Source organism: Hoplias malabaricus, chromosome 16, assembly GCF_029633855.1.
Source record: "Hoplias malabaricus isolate fHopMal1 chromosome 16, fHopMal1.hap1, whole genome shotgun sequence".
Classification (NCBI taxonomy): Eukaryota; Metazoa; Chordata; class Actinopteri; order Characiformes; family Erythrinidae; genus Hoplias; species Hoplias malabaricus.
In genome coordinates this window covers 19,350,145-19,374,658 of record NC_089815.1, presented here as the reverse complement: position 1 = coordinate 19,374,658, position 24,514 = coordinate 19,350,145, and the positions used below count along the sequence as shown (strand labels likewise).

Sequence of the window (24,514 nt, the reverse complement as noted above, 5' to 3'; positions counted from 1 at the left end):
CTCCAGGGTGTGTTCCCACCTTGCACCCAGTGATTCCGTGTAGGCTTCCCTGAACTGGATAAGCGGTTACAGACAATGAATGAATGAAAAAAAAAAAAAAACTGTTAACATTAAGTACCAACATTAGCAGATTTAGCAATAGCATGCTACAAGAAATTGTTCTCTACTCTGGAAAATGAACAATGTGGGTTTTCTGCCCATGACATTGTAAATCATATTGTATAAAAATGACTCTGAAAAAAATTGAAAATGATTTTATTATCAAAACGTTGCTTCCTGGTCCATCTAGACTAAACTAATGTGTTTTACTCATTGAATTGAAACAGATTTTAATTTGTAGATGTTTCAAATAACACAGAACACAGAATTTTACTATAGTTAGCAACTGAATGCTATAAAAAAAACTTAGCTTCCCTTGACTTTTCAGGAAATTGTAATCATTTAAAATTTTCTGCACATGGCAAAGTAAATTACACTGAATTGCTGTGTATTCTAATTTTGAGAATCACAAAGCTAACATTTCCAAAAGGACACCTGAGAGACATTAGCTTGCTAATATTCTGCTCATCAGTGAACACCAATTTTGCATACTATATGAAACAGCATAGCAAACTTAAAATACTGCTATTTTAATTGTTATACAAAGTATAATTATGAGTTATTGCTTCAGGTTTATTGGTGTCAGATTTGAGGGTTTAAATCTATGAGTGGAGATATTCAGTGCATCATTCCAAATGTTCCACGTTTTTTTTCTGTTTAATCTCCTCTGTAACTGGTCAAGTAACGTGCAGACCGACTCCCCAAAACAGGGTTTAAAGTGCTCTCAGTTTTATAACAAATGGAAGACTGACTTCTAGTGGCCAGGCTAGGTCATTACAATCAAAACATTCTGCGAGTGGCTGTTGTAACAATGACTGCATTAGAAAAAAAGGATATAAGACAACATTTCCTGTCAGAGTTGTTCAGTTTCTTTGCAATGATTTATTTCCCATTAATACACTCTGAACATTCAATTCATTTGCTGGTGCAATTTGTTTGAACATATATTCCAGTTTGCTGATGAGGTTTTTCTGGCATAATCATATCTGTACAACTGCAAATTAAGCTTCATCCACTGTTGCCACAGATACAGTAAGTGTTCCATTGTGCATGACCAGCTTGCATAATCAGCAGAAAAGCATGAAATGTAATGAGACACTCTGGAGTAGCTCCATATGATCCTAAGTTCACCAAGTTGAATGCTAAGTGTTGAATCGATGTGTAAAAATCCTTTTTTTGCAGTGATTGGTTCCAGAGAATTAGTTGAGTTGGGATGAGTTGGTGTATTGTTTGTGATTTAAAAACATTCATTATCATTCAGTACCAGTGCCTAATACTAAGGTCCTCGTGGTTGAATGCCACCATTCTTAAAGGAGCAGCACATATTTTTTACCACCAAACATAGCAAATTAACCATTTTTAATATATGAATATGAATGCGATACACTTTTTCATATCTGATATTTCTCTGGGCAGCATGGTGGCGCAGCAGGTAGTGTTGCAGTCACACAGTTCCACACCACAGTTGGTGTGTTCTCCCTGTGTCCGTGTAGATTCCTCCGGGTGCTCCGGTTTCCTCCCACGGTCTGAAAAAACATGTTGGTAGGTTGATTGGTGACTCAAAAGTGTCCATAGGTGTGAGTTTGTGAGTGAATGTGTGTGTGTTGCCCTGTGAAGGGCTGGTGCCCCCTCCAGGGTGTGTTCCTGCCTTGAGCACAGTGATTCTGGGTAGGCTCCAGACCCACCGCAACCCTGAACTGGATAAGCGGATACAGACAATGAATGAATGAATGAATGACATTTCTCTGTGATGAGTACCTCATGTGAAGTAACAGACTGCTTTGTAGTGCCTGAATAAGCAAGTTTGTGCTCCATAGAGAGGGTTGCCAAGATTAAGGTAGCCATGTTTAAAATAGTTCCACCAGGTGTCAGTATAACAGCTCTGTAACATGAAAACAACTATGGGGATAGAATGACTGCTCCTTTAGAGTTGAGCATAGTACAGACTTCAAAAGGGAAGGGAAAGAAAACAGAACAAAAACAGCGCCCTAAATAAATACACAGGCCCAATGTGACTCTGATATATAATCTCAGAGCAGAAACGGATAATTGTGCGGATAAATTTATGAAAAGTCATATCAGCCTTCCTCAATAACTTCAAGCCAAGACATTTTGCTAAAAATGTGCTGAAATAGGGATGATATCTCAAAGAAGTTGTAACGAGAGCACAGTATAACGACTCATTCTCTGTATTTCTGCTGCAGGTTGACAAATGACAGAACAGGACTGTTGTAAATCTGGCTTAAAAACAGCAACACCTTCAGTGATAACAGTGACTCAATGACTGACTGATATGTGAATGAACAGTTTACAATACCCTGGACACCTTTCTTACAAAAGTAAAAAAAGCATTAAGACCTTTTAAATCTGGTGCAGTAGTGCTTGTGTTCATAATATTGCATTCATTTTACTGTAAACATTTCAATATCATCATCACTGTAAACAATAATGAGGAATGAAGGGTTAAATTAACAATCCCATGCTAAATCAAACACATTCTAAAGTAATATGTTGTGACCTGAACACACCAGGCTGTTACACAATACGGCCCAATGTTTATTTTTGGAACAGCAGCCATGGCAACATGAAATCTGAGGATAAACAATGCAACCCCTACTCATCTTAAAGATATTAGTAGCGCAGGTCTGGAAGGCTTCATGCCCCACTAGCCTACAAGTGGCATTGGGCATAGTGGGGTCCTATTGAACAGCTTTGTCTACCAACATTTGTCCATATTTTGTATTTGAACTGTTACTGAGCACCATATATGACAAAAAAATAAAATAAAATCACTTTTCAATCCATGTATTTCATTCATCATAAATGCTCTAACAATGTATTAAATTGCAATTTCACCATTAATTTTCTCAAATGAACTAATGGTTCAGGCATAAGTTTAAAAAACACTTCAGAAATGTTCTGTGAGAATTGTATAGAGAAGTGGTGAATGCAACCAGGCGTCTCGACTTGCACTTAATGAGAGCGAAGTCTATGTCATAAAAAGTTACTACACACACACACACACACACAAAAGTATGGATAAACAGACACACATACTATTTAAGATCCCTTGCACTGCAGGGTGGTATGTGTAGAGTGCTGTAAGGCAAACTATCCACTATCCATTTTAGATAGATAATAAAAGTGTTTTTTAAAATTATTTATAATTATTATTATTATTATTGTTGTTGTTATTATTATTTGTAAACTTTGCAACTCCTTGTTCCTATCATCAACACAGTAATAAAAAAGTAAGTTTCAAATAACATAAAATATTAAGTCAGTCACATTCTACAATAATCCATACAGTAATCCATGGGTAATAATATAGTCATATTACAGTAACATTGTATTTGTTACATGTTTCATTACACAAACCGACATAAATTAAATGTCTGTTTCCTAGATATTACTAAGTAGTGTATGAAGTGATTCTACCTGTACCGGGATGTGTAATTTTAGGACTAATATCCCAAAACATTTGAAATATTGACACTATCTGTTAGTAATCTAGTTACAGCTGTATTTTCTGAATTGTTATTTAGTAACAACTAAGAAAAACAACTAAGTAAATACAACTAGTTACCAAAACGTTACTATATTACTGTACTAAATATTTCTATATTAGTATACCAAGTATGATTACTATATCAAATTGTATTATGCAATAATTATCTACCTGTAAAATGCTACCGTAAAGTCCTATTGTAAAATAGTGAAGTAGCTGAAGTCAGCCAGACTCAGATTTTACCATAGATTTTATGGTAAACTCAGATTTTACTCAGCATTTTACCATAAAAGGGTCTGATGTTGGGGGATCTTGGTAGTGCTGTATGATTTTACAGAACAATTCCACTGCTCCTCAGTCCTGTGCTCCTTATACATACATCTTCATCATCTTTGGCGCTGGACATTGAGTCTATTTTGTTGCATCAAAAGTGATTCTTTTGTGGCACTACTTCATCTTTATATTTTTCAGAGCTTTCTTCATAAGGGAAGAGGAATGTGGAGCTTATGGCTGGTAGGTGTAACTGTTGCGGATCGCCATGTCTCTGTAGTAAGGGAACCAGTCTCTGAAGAGAACAGCGTAGTAGACGTAAGAGGGGTAGAAGATTTCAGTCTGGCGAAGTGCTCCAGCCTTGATGATCTCCCAGGCTGCGTCATGTGCAGGGTAAGGGACCACATCTATGACGCCTCTGTTCAGCGGGTCGACAGAAAACATTTTTATCAGCAAAAAATAACCTTTGCACCTAGAGATTTTTTTTAGAGAGAGTATTTATTATGTTGTGCAAATCTGTAGGCATTCTAGGAGATAGGGAGATTGAATGAGATAGAACAAGCAACAGTGATGATTTACTTGATTTTTTTTGTTTTATGAAATAATATGTACAGTACATATATGCATTCATGATGTGTGATTCAGTGAGTCGTTGAGTGAGTTAATGTAAGTAACTCTCTCACTCTCTGCCATCACTGACCTGCTCTCTCTTGACTAAACCTTGCCCCTGGCAATCTCTATATGGCCTATGCCTTATTCCCTATGTACACACTGTCACAGATTGGTCTATGAACACCCACTATATGGATTATGCCCTTCAACTGACTGATTTATTGAATAGATATTTTCAGGTTTAAAAAAAAAGAAACAAGAGTAAAGAGAACCTATGCAAGCCTAGTTTTGCTGGACCGCCGTTAACCATATAGCCATTATCACAGAGGTGATTCTGGCATTTCAAAAACAGGAAAGCACAAAATACATCCCCTTGTCATTGGGAGGTCTGGAGAAGCTTTGGTGCTTCATATCAATGTCTTTTACATGTGGTTTTTATGTGATTGTGTTGTACAGAAAATATGGAGGGCAGGACTAATTAATGCAGAAATGAAAAAGAGGAGCACAAAGATAACCATAATATATAACGCCAGCATCACTGTTTTTCTTGTTCATTTTATTAAAAAATATATTTCCCAGATGATCTCCCACCAAAGAACAAAGAAGAACAAGAACATTTTGATGATTTAAAGAACTGCAGTTACATATTAATTGAATGTAGCAGGTTAAAGCACTTGAAGTTTAAGGACGCTGTGCACAGCTATATGGAATTTTATAAACACACTAACACCACAGAATGTCTCCCCACCACTTCCCTTTACAATATTTCAGGCAAAGACACACACCACACACTCATGTGCAATAAGACACATTCAGTCCTCCTCTCTCTGTGAGATAGAATACGTATGTCAGTTGTTGCTGAGTTCTGAGCCGTACTGCTGAACTAACCAACACCAAACCAAGGCTCTGGCCAACGCACATTGTGTCGTGCCAAACGCAGCCCCAGAAGCACACACAAACTGAGAGTGATCCTGTCTTACTTCCTATTATTCAGCCTTTTAGGCGGTCTGGCAAATATGCATATTATAATTTCTCTATTTTCTGTTCTCTATTCACTCAAATATAGCATACTGCAATCAAGGAGAGGAAAGGTTTAATCCATGTAACATGGATCAAACATGGCTTACTTGATTTTCTCCATAGCAGAATCTGTGTCGATAAGGCCCAGGATGCAGATACTGATGGACACATTACTGTTCTTCATCATTAGCTCATGCTGGAGACTCCCAAAGAAGCCATTCAGGGCAAACTTTGTAGCAATATATGGCAGAGCAAATGGTGAGCAGAATTTTCCTGTGGACAACAACATTAACATCACAACGTACTATTTATCTGAATGCTTACCTCAGTACATTTAAACAAGCAAAATTCTCAAAGATTTCTACACACCAAGCATGGAGGAGACCACCACTATGGAACCATTACTCTTCTCAAGTGCTGGTAAAGCCTTCACAGCCATTTGCACATAACTGTGGAAATTCACCTGAATAATATACAGAGAAAGGTCAGATTTTCAATTTTCTAATGCTGTATCACTCCAGAGAAATGTGATGTAGAGATTCTAAAAGAAGTCTGCAATAGATTTTTTTAACTCCCTGTCCAATGAAACAAACAGATGTTATGAAAGAACACATTTGTGGGTGGGGCATTAGTCTCACACTTCATTCATTCTCTCACCTGCATTAGCCACCGAGTATGATCCAAATCTCCATCCCACATCTGGTATGGACTGGGCCCAATGTGGTTCAGAACTATGTAGTCCAGCCCTTTCAGCTGCTCTTCTGCGAAGTCCACCACCCGGTCAACATCAGCAGGTTTGGCCATGTCCCCTTCAATGTACAAGGCTTTCTGAGCTCCTAGTTCCTGACATTTCTTCACTACCTGCAAATCAGCAAATTGTCTTAAACACTTCAGCAGCAGCAATCAGCCATTTTCAATCAGCCTCTCTCTGTTTTTGAAAGTATCCCCATCTAGATGAATACAAAAATTGCTGCAGTATCATACCAGTCCATACCACCGTACCTCTTAAAGAGAGGCTTCAAAACACCACGAGGCATAAGAGAAACACAGAGGTTTAATCACGCCATCCTCCCTATGTAGTGATGAAATGACTGAATCTAGATCCTAATAGTCCATTACGTATTTCTAACACAGCATCGTTGGTATTTATTCATGTGGGAACCAAAATCTAATGCTGGCTGCATGTATATAGTATATATATGGAGTTAGGAGGTATTTGCATATCAGTGACAAAAGTCTTGTTTTTCTGTGATCTAAAACACTGTTTTTGTGTGGACGGAAGGCCAAAACACAGACAAAAAAAAAACCTTTTAAATAATAAACAGATACTAACCTCTTTTAAGACGTGCCCTCTTCTTGCTGTAATAACGATTTGGGCCCCTAAGCGGGCATAGTGGTACGCCAACTGCTCCCCGATGCCAGTGCTAGCGCCAGTCACCAACACCCTCACTCCTTTCAGGGACTCTGGATCAAAGAGACATGATATATAGATCATTCACAATGGAAAACAATGCTCAAAGCAGTATCTCTAAAGGCCTGGTTCATGAATGTCAGCATAAGAATGTCTGCCAAGATATATATGCATTATTACAACATTGCTTCTGTGTTGTGTACCATAATGTTTCTTTATGTCAAAGAAAACTAGGTGCCTGTAAGTGAGCATGGTTACAGCATTAATTCATAGACACAGTGCACTGGAAACCTGCTGCCTGACTCAGTGTCTTCTGTAAGAACTCAAATGCAGTGCATTTTCTTGAGTATATTCTTGTACACTGAGGGCAAGACTTTTAATACTGTATTAGTCTGATTTTTGTTACATCACTAAATTAAATTTTTTTAAGTGTTTTACAAATGTCAGAAATGCCAATGAAAAATAATTATTTCATTTTAGACCAAAACGAGAAGAATGGGCCTGAACAAACTCTCAGATTCTGAATGTATTAAGAATAAGAATAGAAGCTCCACAGCATTTTCTTAATTTAGTCTGTGTTTTGAGAGGCAACTTTTTGCTGTAAATTTATTTGGTTATGGAAATCTCTACACAATTCTGATCTCAATATACGTCAATAAAACAATAACTAACATGTAACTAACATGGGCTTAAGTCATATTTAATATTGTTAAAGGTGGGGGTAGTGGGGGAACCCTGGAATAACCCCGCTTATAAAAGCTGAGCTCAGATAATCAAGTGGAAAAAAGAGGTAATGTCAGGCCTTCAAGAAAGGGCTTTTCTAGTCTTACATAAATATAAAAATGCATAACATTTTAATCCCATTTAAAATGAATGAAACATTTAACGGGCTGACATGTGACACTGCCAGAGGAATGGCATGCTATAATCCTTCATATTGTAGTTGAAACAGCTTGTATTTCACTTTGATCACAGTGGGCATCTCCAAACCATTATATTTTGCACAGTTTTTCGCTCTAAAAAATCATCCATGGTTTTATTCAAATAAATATAGCTAGTAACTAATAGCTGAATCTTCAAGTGAGATTGTGATCTGATTAACATTTAAGCTGACTTGGAAAAGAGGTAAAGTAATGATGATATCAGCTATTTCTTTATACATTTCTATCATGCAGCATTCAAATGCCTCAGAACTCTATTTAAACTCCAATTCCCAGTCTGCATAATTAAATATGTATAAATGCTAAATCACAATGGTGGCAATACAGACCAACACTGGAAACTTTAAAGTAGTGTTTTAACACAACTTTAAAGCAACATAGTGTTACAGAGTGTAATTCACATTTAACGTTGGTCTCCTGCTCTCTGTCAAAAGTTACATAGTGCAGTCTCTGCAGTGCTGAGCCTGGAGTAGCCAGGACAGAGACTCTTTTTCCCCTATTACACAACAGTGAAATATCAAAATGGTTTTGAAGCTGTAATTTTGTGGTAAGAATTATAATTAGTGTGTCATTAATGCCTCTAAAATTAACAATTTACAGTTAATTTACTTTCTTTTTTTCTCCAGTTTTATGCTGATACTATATTTTTTACAGGAATTTGAGATAAGGGCTGTTTCTTATTAGCAAGAATGCAAAGATTGGACTTGTGCTCTAAGGAAGAATGATCTTATGAAGAGCATTCTTGAGATGTCAAGAATCATTTGCAAGATAAAACAGAGGCAAGTCAGATCCAGTGCTTCCTCGGAACTTAAAAAGGACACCTTAATTGCTCGTAATGCCTGTTTTTAACATTGGGAATGTTGCCTGGGCAGTGGAACAATACGCCAAACTGGAACACAACAATGTGAGAACACACAACAGTTAAGAAGCAGACAAGTCTTAAACCAGTTTGATGTAATCTGTTCTTGGAGGACAGATACACACAGGTTGTAAAGTAAGTTACTGAGAGTCGGTAGAATGTGTCGGGTGACAGCCGTTACGGCTTAAAAGTGCTCTTTATTAAGTCCTAACAACGGATATTGGAATATTGGAATATATTGGAATAATGGGCTCAAGTACATGTACAACCGTATTCAATCAAGAGGTGTCGACTTCTAAAGACACATCAAGCGTCTGGAAGTCGGAATCAATTATTGGCAAATTATTTAAAGAATCGAAACCCTTGGAGTCGACTCAGTGTCGGTTTGCGAGCGCATTGTGCAGCGTATTTTAATCTTAAACACGAATAACTTGGCATCATTTCAACATGTGTATCATATATCACAATGATCTGAACCCGCTCTATATTGTGGTTTAACGGTGATATCTTCCTGACTGTGCTTTTATCTATGGCGCTTGTACATGTAAATTGTAAACGTACATTCAGTTATCAAATCCCAATTTGTATCATGACTCGTTTATAATTTTTAAATAAAAATCGATTGGCCAATAGTTGACTGAGCCCTGGATTCTTAATTTGATGGCTACATGTGTGGTGCAAATATTATTACACACACCGGTGTAAAGAGTTAGTCTGTTACTGTACAATAAACTATTATACATTAAACACAGTCTAATGTTATGCTTTAAACATTAAAGTAAGGTAATTAGAGTAAAGTAAAAAAAAAACTCACCTTCATTAAAAGATGGACCACTCCATAGAAATGCAATCAAAGCTGCACTTAGAGTCCCAAAGACAAATACTTTCACTAGAAGCTTCATTGATAAAATGAAGGTTTATTCAGTCTCTAAACAATCAGAGCTCAGAGCAACTTCAGTGCTGCAGCGGCTATAAGCACATTAACATTTACAGGCTACACCTTCTGCACACAGCTCACTTACTCTTCCGGTCTGAACCCTAAAGTGAAATCGAGACACTAATCCAGGGCAGTTTTGCAGAAACAGGCGGAGTTTTGAAATAATGGGACTCTTAAAGGAACACTCCAAACAAAACCACCGAGTCATGGGTGTTAAAGGAGCAACAAGTATTTTTTTTTCAATACCAATAAAATGTAATCAATAATTATGAAGGTGATTGTAAATTATTTTGACAACTTACATATCAGTGCAGTCCAATGAAATACATTCATTCATTCATTGTTTGTAACCACTTATCCAATTCAGGGTCGTGGTGGATCTGGAGCCCACCCGGACTCATTGGGTGCAAGGCTGTAATGTTATGGGACCTGGAGGTTGTGGGTTCAAGTCTCGTATGTCAGAATATTGGTAATTTTGTAAAAATCTTCTTTTCCATGGGATATGACTCAATATTTCCCCACATGTCAGTTTGAACGGGATTAATATAAACTGGGGTTATTTTGACTGCTCATTGTACAGTAGGTAAGAGGCTCGGGAATCTTTCCTGAAACGGGAGCCCTGACTCAGGGAAAATGGCTGAAATGGTCTATTAAGATGGAATTAAAACTACTGATATGTTCTGATAATAATTACTTTACCCCAACGTGCAGGTAAAACTAATCCCACCAGATAAGGGTTAGCCACCACCACCATGTCAGGGTCACTGCAGCACTGAGAATGTTCCAGCACCTCAATTATACTGGCACTGTGGTTGTCCTGACCCTTGAAGAACAGGGTGAAAGGTGGGGAAAAGTACAGAGAGCAACAGATGGACTACAGGTCACAACTGTAGAACACCAAAGTGCTCCTGTATGGTCAGTGGAGCTGAGAGCATGGACAGTGAGTGTAGAAACAAGGAGGTGATCTTGCACATAGATGTGTGTTCAATGGCTTTTCTTTCTTTCTTTCTTTTTTTTAAAAACAATTTGTCACACACTGAACTTTATCCACACTAAAGAGTAGGCCATAAGAGAGGCACATGTCTCTTTAGGCCTGTTACAAACTGTTACAGTTCCTGTCTGATTAAAAGGGCAAGTCTAATCACTGTAGGGATTAAAATTTCAGGGTTTTGGTTTTTATCTTGTGAATTTATTGTCAGTGTGTTTATACTCTGCTCTCATTTATTTGTTGATTTATTTTGTATTTGCATTTTAGATTTCCTTGTGCAACCTTCTGCTGATTTGTGTTGAACCTTGAACAGCAACATCTGTTTCAATGTTTAAAAGTCATAATGAAGAATGGCAGTAAAGTTCACTTGACAGACTTTACTAGAGTTTCTTTGCCTGTGTGAATGAGAAACTGGTGTTTGCTCTCGCTTTAAAATCTGTTTGGCTTCATTTCAATGAAAGCAGGTTTTAGCCAGACATTAGGGATATACAATCCTCAAAGTGAATGCTCACTAGGGGGCAGCACTCAAGCCAAAATGTATAAATGAGCAACAAAGAAGAAATTCCTGTACTCTTTTATACAGAATGAAAAAAGCAAGACATTTACCTTCTTTTTTTCTTAATGGATCAAGAAAAAAGTCACTGAACGAGGACTAGAACAGATATCAACACTGAGATTTGGCTGAATAGGAAAGGTGAAAAGATCCTTAAAAACTTCCTTCATTATTTATATTTGTTTGGAATGTGATATGTGATCTGCAAAATATGTCCATCTTGGGCTAAATTTGAACCAAATCAAACTGACAAAACAGCCAAATTGTCCAGGTCTGTTTTGGGTTAATAAAGCCCATGACCGACTGATGGGATTTAACTTAAACTGATCATCAGTCCACATGGCATCTGGTGTTTTGTTGGTCAGGTTGCACAGTGGCACAGCACTTGTCGTGTTGAAACTTTGGGTGATTGTCAGTCCAAAAACACTCTTTTGGGTTGGCCATGCAAAAGTGCACATAAGTGTGAATGTGTACTGTGTTATGCCCTGTGGTGGATTGGTGTCTCAGCCAGCTTTTCCTCTGCCTTGACCCCAATGATTCTGGGTATGTTGAACTTGCTATCTGGTTACAGACAATGAATGAATGTGCTGAATAAGGGGTTACAGATAGTAAATTAATAAATATTTTGTGGGTCTTTGGCAACATTATATTTCTTCTAACAACTGATATTCAAACCCAATTCCATATTTTTGAGATCCGCACAAGATGGAGTTGAAGCATGCTATTCTTCGTGATATTCTGGGTGCTTTGCTTACCCATGACTCTTCTTGGCGTTGCAAATGATACAAAACTACAGGAACTAGTCATTTTTGAGAGTAGATAATTTGTTGTCAAATAGATTTGGGGGCCACTTTGGCCTAATTGTTAGAGGAGGAATGTCCGTGGCTGAAGTTCTCTTGAGCAAGGCACAGACCCCCCCCCAAAGGCTCTGGGTGCACTAGTATATGTGTGTTCACTACCACAGGTGGGTTAAATGCAGAAGACACCTTTCGTTGCACTTTGTCCAATGACAAATACTTGCACATTACACATTGTAGCTGTGGTGGACAGTGAAGGTGTTGTAACTATTTTGGGTCAAATACGCATTTGATAAGCTCTTTTTAAAATAAAAAGTGTTTTATTTCGGTTCTACTCTTTTCTCTGCCTCTTCTTGTGGAGTACGTTGTGTTTAAGGGGGCGGGGCGAAGTTGGAAAGAGGACCCGCCCACTTAAGCAGACAGGAACTGTAACTGTTCGCTACATTGGCCTTGACTGGACATACACCATCTTTACCTGTAACTTTATCTCAGTGCTGCTGCCCTTGTGGATGTTCTTAGCTGTGAACCACGCTATCGCTCAACGAATGTGCAGAAAATAAAGAAACAACAGCGAACTACGGGCCTCTGCTTCTCTCTCTTTTTTTGAATATATAACCTGAATTTTCAGCCGTTTCTGCTCGAGCTCTCTGTAACACCGCGCCGACTCCATGGCTGCCAGGATTTTCCCCGTATTGAAGTAAGATTGTGCTACTAAAAAGAGAACAGGAGTGAAATACAGACAGCTATTAAAACACACGCCTGGAGTTTAAATTGACTAAGATATTTCGTTACATCGAGTTTGTTGCAGCGCATTGGAATAACAACAAACAAAGTTTTCGTTAACATTAGTGTAAGCTAAGCTAACAGCTAGCTCTGTTATGGAGGCTATGAAGGGCTTGCTTAGCTTCAGCTAGAGGTGAAGGTCTCTGTGTTGTGTGTAGACCACGTATGTGTTGCGTTTTGGGGACACATCTGTCACAAGTTCGTCCCCACAAAAAGACACGTTATGGCTAGTAGTATTTATGGATAAGGTAGGAATGGGCCTTCACAAAATGAACGTATTCTGTTTAATGGCTTCAATGTCAATGAATAGGACCGCAGCGCTGCTTGCTGTTTACACACCTAGCTAATGTCCTTATGAGTATTTCTGTCACATACAAAATGATGGACACATGCCACAGAGGCAGGGATACAGTTATTCCTGTTTGGAAATATCCTATAATTTTTTTATAACCTTATTGCTACTGCATATTTATTTATTTTTGAGGTCACAACAATAGTACAACTTCAAACATGAAGCCTATATCCACACCTCTTTGAATATTTATTCACTGTCATTTGTGTCACTTCAATTTTCTGAAAAAGTTCAGTGTAAACCGGATATTAGTTACCTGACAATACCTACAAATTGTGTTGTTATTTAAGACAATATGGTGTTCATAGGTACAAAAATTTACAATAACCCAGTAAAGTATCAGACTGCGAGTGAAATAGAAAATACTGTACGTTATTTACCCCCCTGTCTTTTTCATTTGCAGACTTTTCACCAAAGTGGGCATTGCTGGAGGAGCTGTTTATGTGGCCCATGATTCTGGTCTACTTGGAGGGAGTGAAGAGGGCTCTGTGGCCCTGAACAAAGCTAAAGCGGCTATTCCCCCTGCTGTGGAAGAATGGACAAAGTACTTCGGCTTTGAAGTAAAGACCACTTTTAAGAACTGAGGTTAAGCTATAGTATCAGAGGAGTATTTGCAATGGCAGCATGTTGAAATTGTTCCTATCTTTAAACTAAAGCATTACTAATCTGATGTGCCCAGGGACAGTATAGATAAGGAATGCATGGTCATAAAATGTAAAAATCATGAATTATAAGTATGTCAGTGAAATTGTGCTTTATATGAATGGCACTAGGTATTATTGTTAATATTATTTTTTTATTTAATATTCAAGAAATCTGTCCCTGTTTAACTCCTTTTTTCAATTTTTCTCTTTCAGCTTCCTGCAGCACCAAAAATAGAGTTTTCTCCAGTCGATACATGGAACTCAGGTAATCCCCGGTGGCCTTGCCATGCCTTACACTTTCTTCTGAAATGGATCCTGGCTTGGACATGTGGTTCTAGATGAAGTTTGATCGGATTTAAACCCTTAAATTGGGTTTAATAAACTTTTAAAAAATGTTTTACATCTTTCGTTTATCCTCAGTTTAGATGGCAGATGCAATTTACACAATCTCCCACTTACCTTATTGTAGCCATTCATTCATTATCTGTAACCGCTAATCCAATTCAGGGTCGGGGTGGGTCCACCTGGAATCATTGGGCGCAAGGCCGGAATACATCCTGGAGGTGGCGCCAGTCCTTCACAGGGCAACACAGACACACACACACAAACACACACTCACATCTACGGCCACTTTTGAGTCACCAATCCACCTACCAACGTGTGTTTTTGGACTGTGGGAGGAAGCCGGAGCACCCGGAGGAAACCCACACGGACACAGGGAGAACACACCAACTCCTCACAGTATTGTAGCCATGTTGTCTTAAAATGGCTGCCCATGGTCTTAAACTACACAACAGATTTTTGTTAATATATTTCCAGAAAAAAAGTCTGTGAACATAAGGAAGACCAGGAAGTTGTAGGGCTGTGTTTAAGGAAAATGATTTGGAAACAGTTTTTTTTTTTACAGTTTTTATTTAAAAAGTAGCCTCATTACATTTGATATAACTCAGTGTTTAAAAATAAATTAATAAAATGAATACACTAAAGCACTGGCTGAAAAAGCACATTCTTTCTGGGCTGAACATAGAACTGTACAAGTTAGATTTTTTGCTGATCTATTATCATCTGTTAAAAGGTTATGAAGTAAACCACAAGTGTTTTTGCTATATGTAGTGTCTCTTTTGACATGTTTATTTCTATATTATGACTGAAATATACTTGGCATACCAAATGTAAATTATGTTTTTTTTCTCCACAGGAGTACAGAAGTCCATCCATGCTCTTTCAGTTGCTCCAACTGTTGCGTGTGACTACACAAGCCAAGGCTGGCAATACCTGAAGGGCTTGGCTAAATGAACTAATTTCATCCTGTTAGACATGTGTACTTCATATGGATATCCTTCACCACTTGTACAGGCCCCCTGCCTAGCAAGCTACACGCAAGAGAAAGACTGAAAACATGCTTCTGTGAAGTTCAAATGAAGCACCAATGGTTTGCAACTTTGTTCTGCTCTGTTAAAAGTTGAAAAGATTATGCTTATTCTTCAGGTGTCCATTAGTGAGTAGAATGAATATGGTCGAAACATGGGAAAGAATGCTGCAAATTATATTTCTGTATTTATTTTCTCTATTGCTTCCAGTTTCAAAATGTCATCATCCATAAATTAATATTGACCTACCACATTTAACTGCTTTGTTCAGTGTAAAATTGATCAGGGCTTTATTTGAAACATGTAAATGTTAATAATTTATGAATAATAAAAATCCCAAAGCACTATCTAAACATACTTAACAGCACAGTGTGAAATATATTGTGAGCCATTTATATAAACTGTGTTATACAAAAGTGATATCTATTTGAAAGGAATACCAAACTGACTTGAATAGAGTTGTGTACTAAATTTGAGCACCTTTGACAAATGACATGTTTTGATAACAATAAAAATAAGTGAACGCCCCCTTCTTCAATACCATATTCATATACAAATGGATGGATTTATCTGGCATTTTTCTTTCTGAATGCAGCTGTGACAGAATGCATTTGTGTATTTATATTTCGTGCATATTTCCCAATATTTGTGAAAAAAAAACAGCAGGTTAAACTGATGCAAATTCAGTCAGGCAGGTCCAGCCTCTTTACAACTTGAGCTGGGATGTGAATAAGCCAGGGTCCTTAGGCAAGTTATAACAGACAGCTGAGGTGTATCTAATTACTGATAAGGCTAATCACCAGATGTGGAGAATAATCTAATTTTGTAATGAAGAAAAAAATGCATCGATGGAAACTTTGTCTAAAACATTTGTAGCAGTTATAGCTTGTGCTCTTCTGAGAAAGCTTCGTAACATTGCCTTGCAGATGTGATTGCAGTCACCTGGATAATCATCTGCTAAGTTGATGTATAATGATTACTTCTGGATCACTAATTCTGCTCAGATCTTAAAAGGTATTGGACATTGTCTTTATGCTCCAGAGCGGGGGTCACCAATCTCATCCACACAGGGCTGGTGTGGCTGTAGGTTTTCATTCCGATTAAGCAGGAGCACACCTGATTAGTTTCTAAACTGTTGTACAGGGTGTGTTCGTGTTTGGTTGGAAGCAAAACCTGTAGTCGTTGCACTGACCTCTGCTCCAGAGCATCTCATTCTGTTTGCAGTTGAACACAATGTAACTGTTGCATTTATTTTTACTGTGGCTTCTGTCTCTTGAGTCTGGGTTGAAGTTTTGGTTGCAGTTATCAGACTGAAAGTCATTGTTATGGAAACTGTAATCAGATGTTCACCATACACACAGTTTCCAGTAAACATAATTTTTTTCTTTTTTGCATTTTGTAGTGTTTGAGAATGTGCAGTACTGATACATTTATAATTATTTTTTGTAGAATAAAATGACACTTTATAAAAGCCTTTTAAGAGAAATATCAAGAATAGTTTATTTAGCTGTTGACAGTATGTACAGCAGATATCATCAGCTTCAGCAACACATTCATGGTTAAAATACTTAAGAGACATACATTTTTACCACCAAAATTGCAACCGTTCATTAAAATAATGTGGGTTTTTTTGTATTTTCAATAAAGTGCAGCACACATGAGGTAGTCCCGTTAGTGAAGCAGTTTATAGTGTGTCTGCCTCATATAAGGACAGCCATGTTTAGAATATGTGAAGTACGTAATGCCTTATTCCTCCAGGTCCCTAGGTGTCAGTGAAGCTGCTGATTTTATAATGTGAAGAAGACATGACAAAATCTGACAAAATGACTTATTGGTCCCTTAAGGAACTTTGTTGATTATTTTGTCAATCCAGTTGGTGTATTTTGAAATCTGAGTGTAGACACTGGTTTTATCTCTATCGTCACAACCTTGGTTGTTGAGGGAGAAGATGCCCACCGCTACACCACCACAAACCAAAGGCCCACCTGAATCTCCCTGCAAGAAACATGTATAACTTTTTTAATATTCACCAGAGTAACATTCTACAAATATAAGGAATTTATGTCTGAATTAATGTGTGGTTTGTAAAATATAAAAATACTGGACAAACAAGTGCTTTTCAAATAAGTAAACTTGGAAAAACAAAAATGCTCAACAAGCAGCCATGACATGTCCTTTTGTAAAACCCTCCTACCTGGCATGCCCCTCTTTTTGACTCTTTGCCTCCTGTGCACAGCACATTTGCTGGGAGTTCCATGTTTTTCCACTGCTTCTGGCAGTCTTTCAGACTTATAATGGACACATCAGCCACCATAAGGTCATTTACTGTGTTCTGTTTTTCTGTCTTTCCCCATCCTGCAACCAGGCACTTGGTTCTCGGCTTGACCGCTTTGTCCTTTCTTTGGATTTTGATTATCTTCACGTATTTACTCTTTTTGGAAACTTTACAGCCTGAGAACTTGAATTTACAGTAATAGAGACCTTATTAGATTTTTCATTATTAGAGAGAGTATCATCTTCTGTGCTCTTTAAACCAATTGTATGCTTTAGGGCTGATTGATGATTTGATGCAATTAAATATGAATGTCTTTCTCATTTAACAGTTAAAAGTGCAGTTTTTAAATAGCAAACTAATTTATTTACATCCTCCATTATTCAGCATTAAAATGTTTCAAATTACTGTTCTGAAATTCAAGTTTAGTTGCCATTTACATTTGTTTCCTACTAAATTACACTTAATCCAAATTGTTCCGTGCTATATAATTTGTTATATTTTTGACTGTAAAAATAGCCACACCCTACCTTCAGAAGCATGATGTCATCTCCGGTCTTTTCATTTTTGAAGGACATAAGTTTGTGTTTCTTTTCTACTTCACATCTCTTCAGATTGTTTCCAGAGATGCTGTGAGTGCCCAGAATCACACTCATCCTCCCACTGGATGTTTATAGAGAGAATATATATGTGTCTATTTTAGAACTATTAAGAAACAATGAGAGTGATTATAATTGTGTCAAACAAGTTCCAATGGCCTACCTGCCATCACACTGAGCAGCAGTGAGTACATAGCTCTCACTTATGAGGAATCCTCCACATTTGTGTTTCCCATTGATCTGTACTGAAGCCATGTACTTCTGGGCATCCTTCTTGGCTTTTTTACCATTAATAATGTCCTCTCCGTATGTGGCTGGAACAAGAAATGAAGAGTCATGGCCAGAAATGACCATTATCTCGTAGGTATTCTGGAACATACATCATTTTTTGAGTTGTCAAGCAGTCGACAAGCACTTACCATCATACGCCACTGTGCTATAAGCAGCTGCAAGTAGCACTTGCTGAAGTATGTTCATCTTGCCAGTAAATGAATGTGAGTCAAAGACCAATGCAAGTATTTATACTCATGACAAGATCACCTCATTGTGGCTTTTCTCTGTTGGCTGCACCTTACTCACTTAGACTGCACTTTTGATGAAACATCAAAATGCTGCTTGTCTCTTTAATCATCAGCGCACCCGCCCCCCCAAACACACATTCTCATAAGCATTTGTAGAGTCTCACGTACACGTTTCCTTCAGCAGTATGAACATCGTACCAATGAATGTTTCATGACTGATTTTTATGAACATTTCTGCATTGTATTATTGGTTATTTCTTTGAAATCTCATATAAAAACCCCATTTGTAGGTACTGGACCCTTAAGAATATCTTTGGGCATTAAGAGCACAAGATTGATTTTATTAATTTATTAATTAATAATTTAATTATTCCATTATAACCATGCTGTAGTAGTGCTGAATTACATATTCTTTTGAATAATATACCACTTGTCTTTTTTTTTTTTAGGTTGTTTAGCCTGTTATATTTAAGTTCATATGACATCTGTCCGTTACTCCTGAAAGTGTAGCATGTGGTGGTGATGAGCTTTAGTGTGGTTTCTCATAAGCATGAGCGGCAAGTTTTGGTTTCTATTAAACGATAGCTGCTTGAATGACATTTTAGGAACGTTTCAAAAAAGATATGTGTATACATGTGTATGTGTATATAAGGCATGATTCTGAAATTTCTTGTACCAATTTATACAGCTTTAAATAAAAGAAAAAAAATATCAAGCAAAGATTAAAGTGGTATTGACTTGAGATCTTTATTAAATATTAAAAATGAAAAACAACAGTATATTGCAGGTAAGGAGGAGGCGTGGGCGTGTTAAACACCTTTCTTAATCGTGTCCTTAATCCAGGTGCTGAACTTGGAAATCTGAGTGTAGATATTGGGTACGTTTGGGTAAGCACAGTCACCATTATAATTGAAGGAGACTATACCCACTGCTACATCACTGCACACCAAAGGCCCACCTGAATCCCCCTGTAAGGAATACACAGCAATTAGGGTTGGTTTTCAGAACAGAGATTAAGTCTACTCATTAACTACATCTTCTTTCTATAAAGAATCTCCATTCAGAATGCAGTATAATCCACCAGACTAGTATAAGAATAGTATAGTATAAGACTAGGCTTAATTATTGACCTATTATAAATACTATTATAATTATATAGTACTATTATATAATAAATAGATTTTCTACCAATATGTCAGAAGTTTTCACAGTTTTATTGTCCTACCTGGCAAGCCCCACTTTTGGTTTTATAGCCACCTGCACACAGCACGTTATCTGGGAGTTTAACGTTGACTTTATTCCACTCTTTCTGGCACTCATTGAAGTTTATGACTGGTACATAGGTCATCAGAAGGTCATCAACTCTTTTTTGGTTTTCAGTCTTTCCCCATCCTGCAACGAGGCACTTAGCGTTTGGCTTCACTGGTTTGTCCTTGCTTTGGATTTTGATAGTCTTCACAAATTTGTTCTGTTTAACTTTTTTTGAAAGCTTGAATAATATATGGAACATAAAAACATTCTTTTATCAGTTTCTTTTTCCATGCTATGAATAATACCATACTTATTTTGAATGATGTATAAAAAAAAATCTAAACCTATACCTTCAGAAGCATGATGTCATTTCCAGTTCTAGAACTTCTGTAAGATTGATGTTTATATTTGGTTTTCACCATGTATCTCTTCAGATTGTTTCCAGCGATGTTTTGAGTGCCGAGGATCACACTCATGTTGTTCCTTTACATTTGAGAAGAGAAATTTTATTTCACTGTTACTAATAAAGAAAAATGAGTAGCAGGATGCCAGACAGTGCCCTACCCGAAGTCACAATGGGCCGCGGTAAGTACATAGCTGGGGTCTATGAGAAATCCTCCACATATGTGCACCCCTTTGTTCTGCACCGATGCCATGTACTGCAGGGAGTTCTTTTGGACTTTCTTGCCATTAATGATCTCCTCTCCATGTGTGGCTAGTAAAAGAAATGACCAGTCTAGTTATTTTATGCTACAAACTGCAGCATCTTGAATTCTGAGATTCACAACCAAACACTTACCATCATACGTCAGTGCGCTGAAAACTGCAGCAAGAAGCACTTGGTGATGTATGCTCATCCTGCCAATAAGCAAGTGTGAATCCAAGACCACGCTACATATTTATAGTCATGGCAGGACCACCTCATTGTGGTTTTGTCTCACAAGACCACTTCCCCAGTTAAAATGCAGTTCTGTTGAAATATGAAAAGGCTAGTAAATGACAGTTGTCAGATGGAAATTGCCTCCTAAAACAGAAAGCATTTCTAAAAACCTAAAATTTTGATTTAGGCATATAAAAATGCACACATCTGGACTCCTCACTTAAAATGTTTCCAAATTTGAGCTAGCAAATGGCAGTTAAATTACTGCACTCCCCAAAACCTATGAGAACTTAAAAATGTTAAATAGGATTCTTTGTGCTTAGATTTAGCTACAGGGAAAGAAAGATAAAGCATGTGAGAAAGCAGTGATTAATATCACAAAACCCTTGTGGTTTGCTGTTTGAATGATCTCACCTCTACATGAGAGATAATTACTTCTGATAGTATGAATGTTCTCCGTGCAATGGGGATAAATAAGGGTTTTTCAGACTATTAGGGCCCTGCAGATAGTAAATGTTTATAGTTTACATAGGGGACACTGAATGCCATTGAGTTTGCTGTACATAGGCATTGGGACCTGAAGAAGAAACGGTATGAGAACCACTGTAATGTGCAAACTGCTGCTCTGATGTATTAAAGATGCATGCCAAATAATTCTCCTCCATGAGCTGTGATTTCAGTGAGAGTTAATAAATCCAGACATACCACAGTTAGAAATGATTGCTTGAAATTACTATTTCATGGATTAAATATCTCAATCCTGACCAGGATACTCATTAATTTTTTATTCAAAATGGTTGTTTCATTGCAGTTCACAAGAAGAATGTTCTAACACAGGATATCCTCTCTCAGCTGTGAAATCAACATATACCTTTGATCTCATATCACCTACTTTTATTGAGACTGTTTCTTCTTTCAATGATCTTTACTTTGGTTATCTGAACCTTCACTGAGACCTAAGGCTTGATTTGGTTGAGAATAATTTTAAGACCCTGCATGGGTAAAAAAAAACATTGTGGCTCTGAGGAGCCAGATTATATTAATTAGACAGAAAATTCAGATTTAGGTTCCCATGGGGATTTATTTATTTGTTTATAGTCAGTGCCAAAATTCAAAGGCATTATAGTTTTCTTTTCTATAGTCTACATGGACATAGCTGGTCTGAATGGAAAGTAAATGATAGAGTATTTGATTCAATGTATGAATGTCTTACTAGTTCTAACTGAACAAGACTGTTGTGTTAGAGCTAGAACATGCTGGTCTTTGTGAAACTTACCAGCATGGTACTAACCAGGTGGAATTCTCAGTACATGACATCAGATGGTCTGAGAAACAGTATAGCTAGGGGTGCCACCTGTCCCAGATTCCTCATCGATGCTCTAAGTTTAGGTTGACCATAATGGAATTCAAACATTTTTGTGTGTTGAGTGTTTTTGCTTGGTTCAAATTACCTGTGACATAGGGACAGCTGATTAAAAAAATAAATAAACAAAAATAAGATGATGCTGACGACATTTAGGCAAAGCATTAGTACAAAAAAATTACTAAGACGATTCTATACCTGAGATTATATTATAGGAATCTATGACTGCAATGGTGTGTCAAATAATGCTCCAGGGCTATAGTAGATCTTAAGTACAGATTATTGGTTTAGAATACTCTTCATTTTTTCCTTTTGCCTTCAGAAATGGCCTGTCAATAACCTTGAACAATAAGGAAACCCTGATACATTTGTGACTAATACAGAAAACTAGCTCCGAAGCTCAAAAACCACCAGTAGGAGGTTTCTTTGTTTCCTCTTCTGGTCACTCAGATTTTCCCATCTTAACATGCGTTTCTCTGTGCCTACAGCAATTGTAGGCATGTGTGAAAGTCTGAACAATTCTCATCAAGATATATATTCAGAGTCATGGAATCTTTATATTAGAAAAAGAAAGAAAAAAAAGAAACAAGAAATCATGTTTGATAATCAGTTATTACTGTTTGACCATTAGCTATCAATGGATATTTGATGCTTGTAAGAGATCTTACCATACAGTTTATATACTTGTAAGTAGCACTCCAACACTGACACTTTATGTTTTTGATTCGGCTCCTGAAGGCCTGTTCTGTAGGAGAGCTTGCTTGGCTTCACTGCATTTAGTAACATGTTATTTTTTACATTCTTTATAATTCTTAATGCTGATTCACTTTTCTCTCAGATGCATTATGTAGTGCTGAGTAAAATTTGCTCACCACAGTTTCTTTCTGCTCGGTGCGACACAGACTGACAGTAAAAGGCCCTATACTTGTGAATACCACACTGAGACGAGAGACCACCGACCTGCAAAGAGAGAACGGCAATCCTGCACAGCAAGGTCAACCACATGTTTCCACTGAGACCTTTTTGATGCTGAATAAGATCAGTACTTGAGCTTTTTTGGTGGTGTTAAATTGAAGACGTTTATGATTGTTTTATCACATACATCCTTTCAGAAACTTCACAATGCTGATTGCTTGTTCATTGTGATTGTGACTGATTGTGGTGCAGTATGATGATTGTGCTTTAATTTCTAATAAGAAATTATATTTTTTGGGACTCAATCAGCAGAAATTTAGCCTGGTCACTATAAGTGACCTCTCTTTCCTCTCAATCTTTTTTTTCCACTCCCTTCCCCCAGGTTGGGAATCCAGGTAAAGTTTTGGAGCCAAAAAGTCTGTACCAGGATTCATAAAAACTACACTTTATGCTCATTTATGATGGAACCAGCTCCCACCAGTGGAATGTAGAGACACAGTAACTCACTTCATGATCAACCTTAATTCCCCATTTTATCTCACAAAAATTTTTAAAACATTCTTAATATCAAACTTTATTAATTCCCATAGATGAACTGATTAGACCACTGTTTCACAAGTTTCAGTGTTATAAAATCAAACATGGAATTAAAATCATATGTTTAAAATGATCTTTTGTACAAACATTTATTCAGGAATCAGCAGGATCTTCACATAATATAGATGTGGGTTTTTTTCCCTTTTTGGTTAAGAATTATGTAAAACATGGTTTTATCTGAATGATATCACTTACATAATATTTTATATTGCATCTTAATTAACCTCTCTCTCAAATGTAATCAACTCTAGGCTCTCCTGAAACAATATGCTCATGTGAGAGACTTTCTGGAGGTGTCGTGGGCTAAATGCTGATGAGCATTGGTGCCTGTCTGAAGGGCTAGTGATACAATGGCTGAGTTGGGTACACAAGAGCTGGACTCAGTGGGTAAGCTTCGTGTTTGGTGTAGCTGGTTGCCGATCAGATCTTGCACGACCACAGCAACACCATTGGTTTAGGTTAAGATTTAAGTGGCCAAAGATTACAGAAATGTGGTGGCTGAAAGTAGAAAGAGAGTGGGGTGGGCCCTATGTGAAGCTCAAATGGATCGGTATCTTATCCTTTGTATGATTATAACCATGACCCTGACACATTGGTTCAAATTGGCAAACTGTAGGTGTGAAACTGGGTGTGATATTCTGACACATAAAATAACATTTGTTGATGCTTTTGGGGAAAATATTTAATGATTAGGCTTTAATGATATTTAAAACAATAGAATAAACATAACATTTATTTAATTTTTTTTTCTAAATTGGAACACCCAGACAAAGACATTACAAAGACAAAATGCTGCATAATTTACCATGGAATAGACAACTGATGGTGGCTAAAAAAACAGGAATGGGTAAAAAGATTCTTAATTTGGCAAATAAGCCAAATTATTAGACTGGTGTCATTAAATTATAGCTCGGCCATATTGTAAATGAGGAGACTACCTCAAATTCTTCAGAGATTTAAATAAATAAATGA

At 37.2% G+C, this 24,514-nt stretch overlaps 4 protein-coding genes across 5 annotated transcripts; 1 reads left to right on the top strand and 3 right to left on the bottom strand.

Moving 5' to 3' along the window:
* Positions 1-1,027: 1,027 nt before the first annotated feature.
* Positions 1,028-9,738, bottom strand: hsd11b1la (hydroxysteroid (11-beta) dehydrogenase 1-like a). Its single transcript, XM_066647617.1, has 6 exons — positions 9,535-9,738; positions 6,843-6,973; positions 6,167-6,370; positions 5,879-5,972; positions 5,617-5,782; positions 1,028-4,295 (listed from the first exon to the last, which is right to left on the bottom strand). The coding sequence occupies exons 1-6, from the start codon at positions 9,620-9,622 to the stop codon at positions 4,112-4,114; spliced, it is 867 nt and encodes a 288-aa protein (XP_066503714.1). The 5' UTR covers positions 9,623-9,738; the 3' UTR covers positions 1,028-4,111.
* Positions 9,739-12,425: 2,687 nt separating this feature from the next.
* micos13 (mitochondrial contact site and cristae organizing system subunit 13) lies at positions 12,426-16,351 on the top strand. The gene is made up of 4 exons (XM_066647927.1): positions 12,426-12,692; positions 13,534-13,690; positions 13,988-14,039; positions 14,973-16,351. The coding sequence occupies exons 1-4, from the start codon at positions 12,664-12,666 to the stop codon at positions 15,068-15,070; spliced, it is 336 nt and encodes a 111-aa protein (XP_066504024.1). The 5' UTR covers positions 12,426-12,663; the 3' UTR covers positions 15,071-16,351.
* A 248-nt stretch (positions 16,352-16,599) lies between these two features.
* Positions 16,600-18,811, bottom strand: LOC136671994 (granzyme B-like). Of its 2 annotated transcripts, XM_066647925.1 has the most exons (5): positions 18,435-18,811; positions 18,179-18,329; positions 17,947-18,079; positions 17,339-17,602; positions 16,600-17,139 (listed from the first exon to the last, which is right to left on the bottom strand). In XM_066647925.1, exons 1-5 carry the CDS (start codon positions 18,490-18,492, stop codon positions 16,984-16,986), a joined length of 762 nt encoding a protein of 253 aa, XP_066504022.1. In that variant the 5' UTR covers positions 18,493-18,811; the 3' UTR covers positions 16,600-16,983. The 2 variants fall into 2 exon arrangements, with proteins under 2 accessions (XP_066504022.1, XP_066504021.1); XM_066647924.1 differs by having other exon boundaries at positions 18,179-18,811.
* Positions 18,812-19,313: 502 nt separating this feature from the next.
* Positions 19,314-22,030, bottom strand: LOC136671996 (granzyme-like protein 1). Its single transcript, XM_066647926.1, has 6 exons — positions 21,944-22,030; positions 20,587-20,757; positions 20,352-20,502; positions 20,138-20,270; positions 19,762-20,025; positions 19,314-19,504 (listed from the first exon to the last, which is right to left on the bottom strand). The coding sequence occupies exons 2-6, from the start codon at positions 20,642-20,644 to the stop codon at positions 19,346-19,348; spliced, it is 765 nt and encodes a 254-aa protein (XP_066504023.1). The 5' UTR covers positions 20,645-20,757; positions 21,944-22,030; the 3' UTR covers positions 19,314-19,345.
* Positions 22,031-24,514: the final 2,484 nt, after the last annotated feature.

Coding starts and splice junctions, on each gene's coding strand:
- hsd11b1la (XM_066647617.1), bottom strand. CDS start 9,622: ATGAAGCTTCTAGTGAAAGTATTTGTCTTTGGGACTCTAAGTGCAGCT. Junction 6,371..6,842: donor GAGGGCACGTCTTAAAAGAG/GTTAGTATCTGT, acceptor GCTGATTTGCAG/GTAGTGAAGAAATGTCAGGA. Junction 5,783..5,878: donor GGTGGTCTCCTCCATGCTTG/GTGTGTAGAAAT, acceptor TGTTGTCCACAG/GAAAATTCTGCTCACCATTT.
- micos13 (XM_066647927.1), top strand. CDS start 12,664: ATGGCTGCCAGGATTTTCCCCGTATTGAA. Junction 12,693..13,533: donor AGGATTTTCCCCGTATTGAA/GTAAGATTGTGC, acceptor TTTCATTTGCAG/ACTTTTCACCAAAGTGGGCA. Junction 14,040..14,972: donor AGTCGATACATGGAACTCAG/GTAATCCCCGGT, acceptor TTTTCTCCACAG/GAGTACAGAAGTCCATCCAT.
- LOC136671994 (XM_066647924.1), bottom strand. CDS start 18,393: ATGTTCCAGAATACCTACGAGATAATGGTCATTTCTGGCCATGACTCT. Junction 18,080..18,178: donor GCTGCTCAGTGTGATGGCAG/GTAGGCCATTGG, acceptor ATAAACATCCAG/TGGGAGGATGAGTGTGATTC. Junction 17,140..17,338: donor CAAAAAGAGGGGCATGCCAG/GTAGGAGGGTTT, acceptor TGTTTCTTGCAG/GGAGATTCAGGTGGGCCTTT.
- LOC136671996 (XM_066647926.1), bottom strand. CDS start 20,644: ATGAGCATACATCACCAAGTGCTTCTTGCTGCAGTTTTCAGCGCACTG. Junction 20,271..20,351: donor GCGGCCCATTGTGACTTCGG/GTAGGGCACTGT, acceptor TCAAATGTAAAG/GAACAACATGAGTGTGATCC. Junction 19,505..19,761: donor CCAAAAGTGGGGCTTGCCAG/GTAGGACAATAA, acceptor TATTCCTTACAG/GGGGATTCAGGTGGGCCTTT.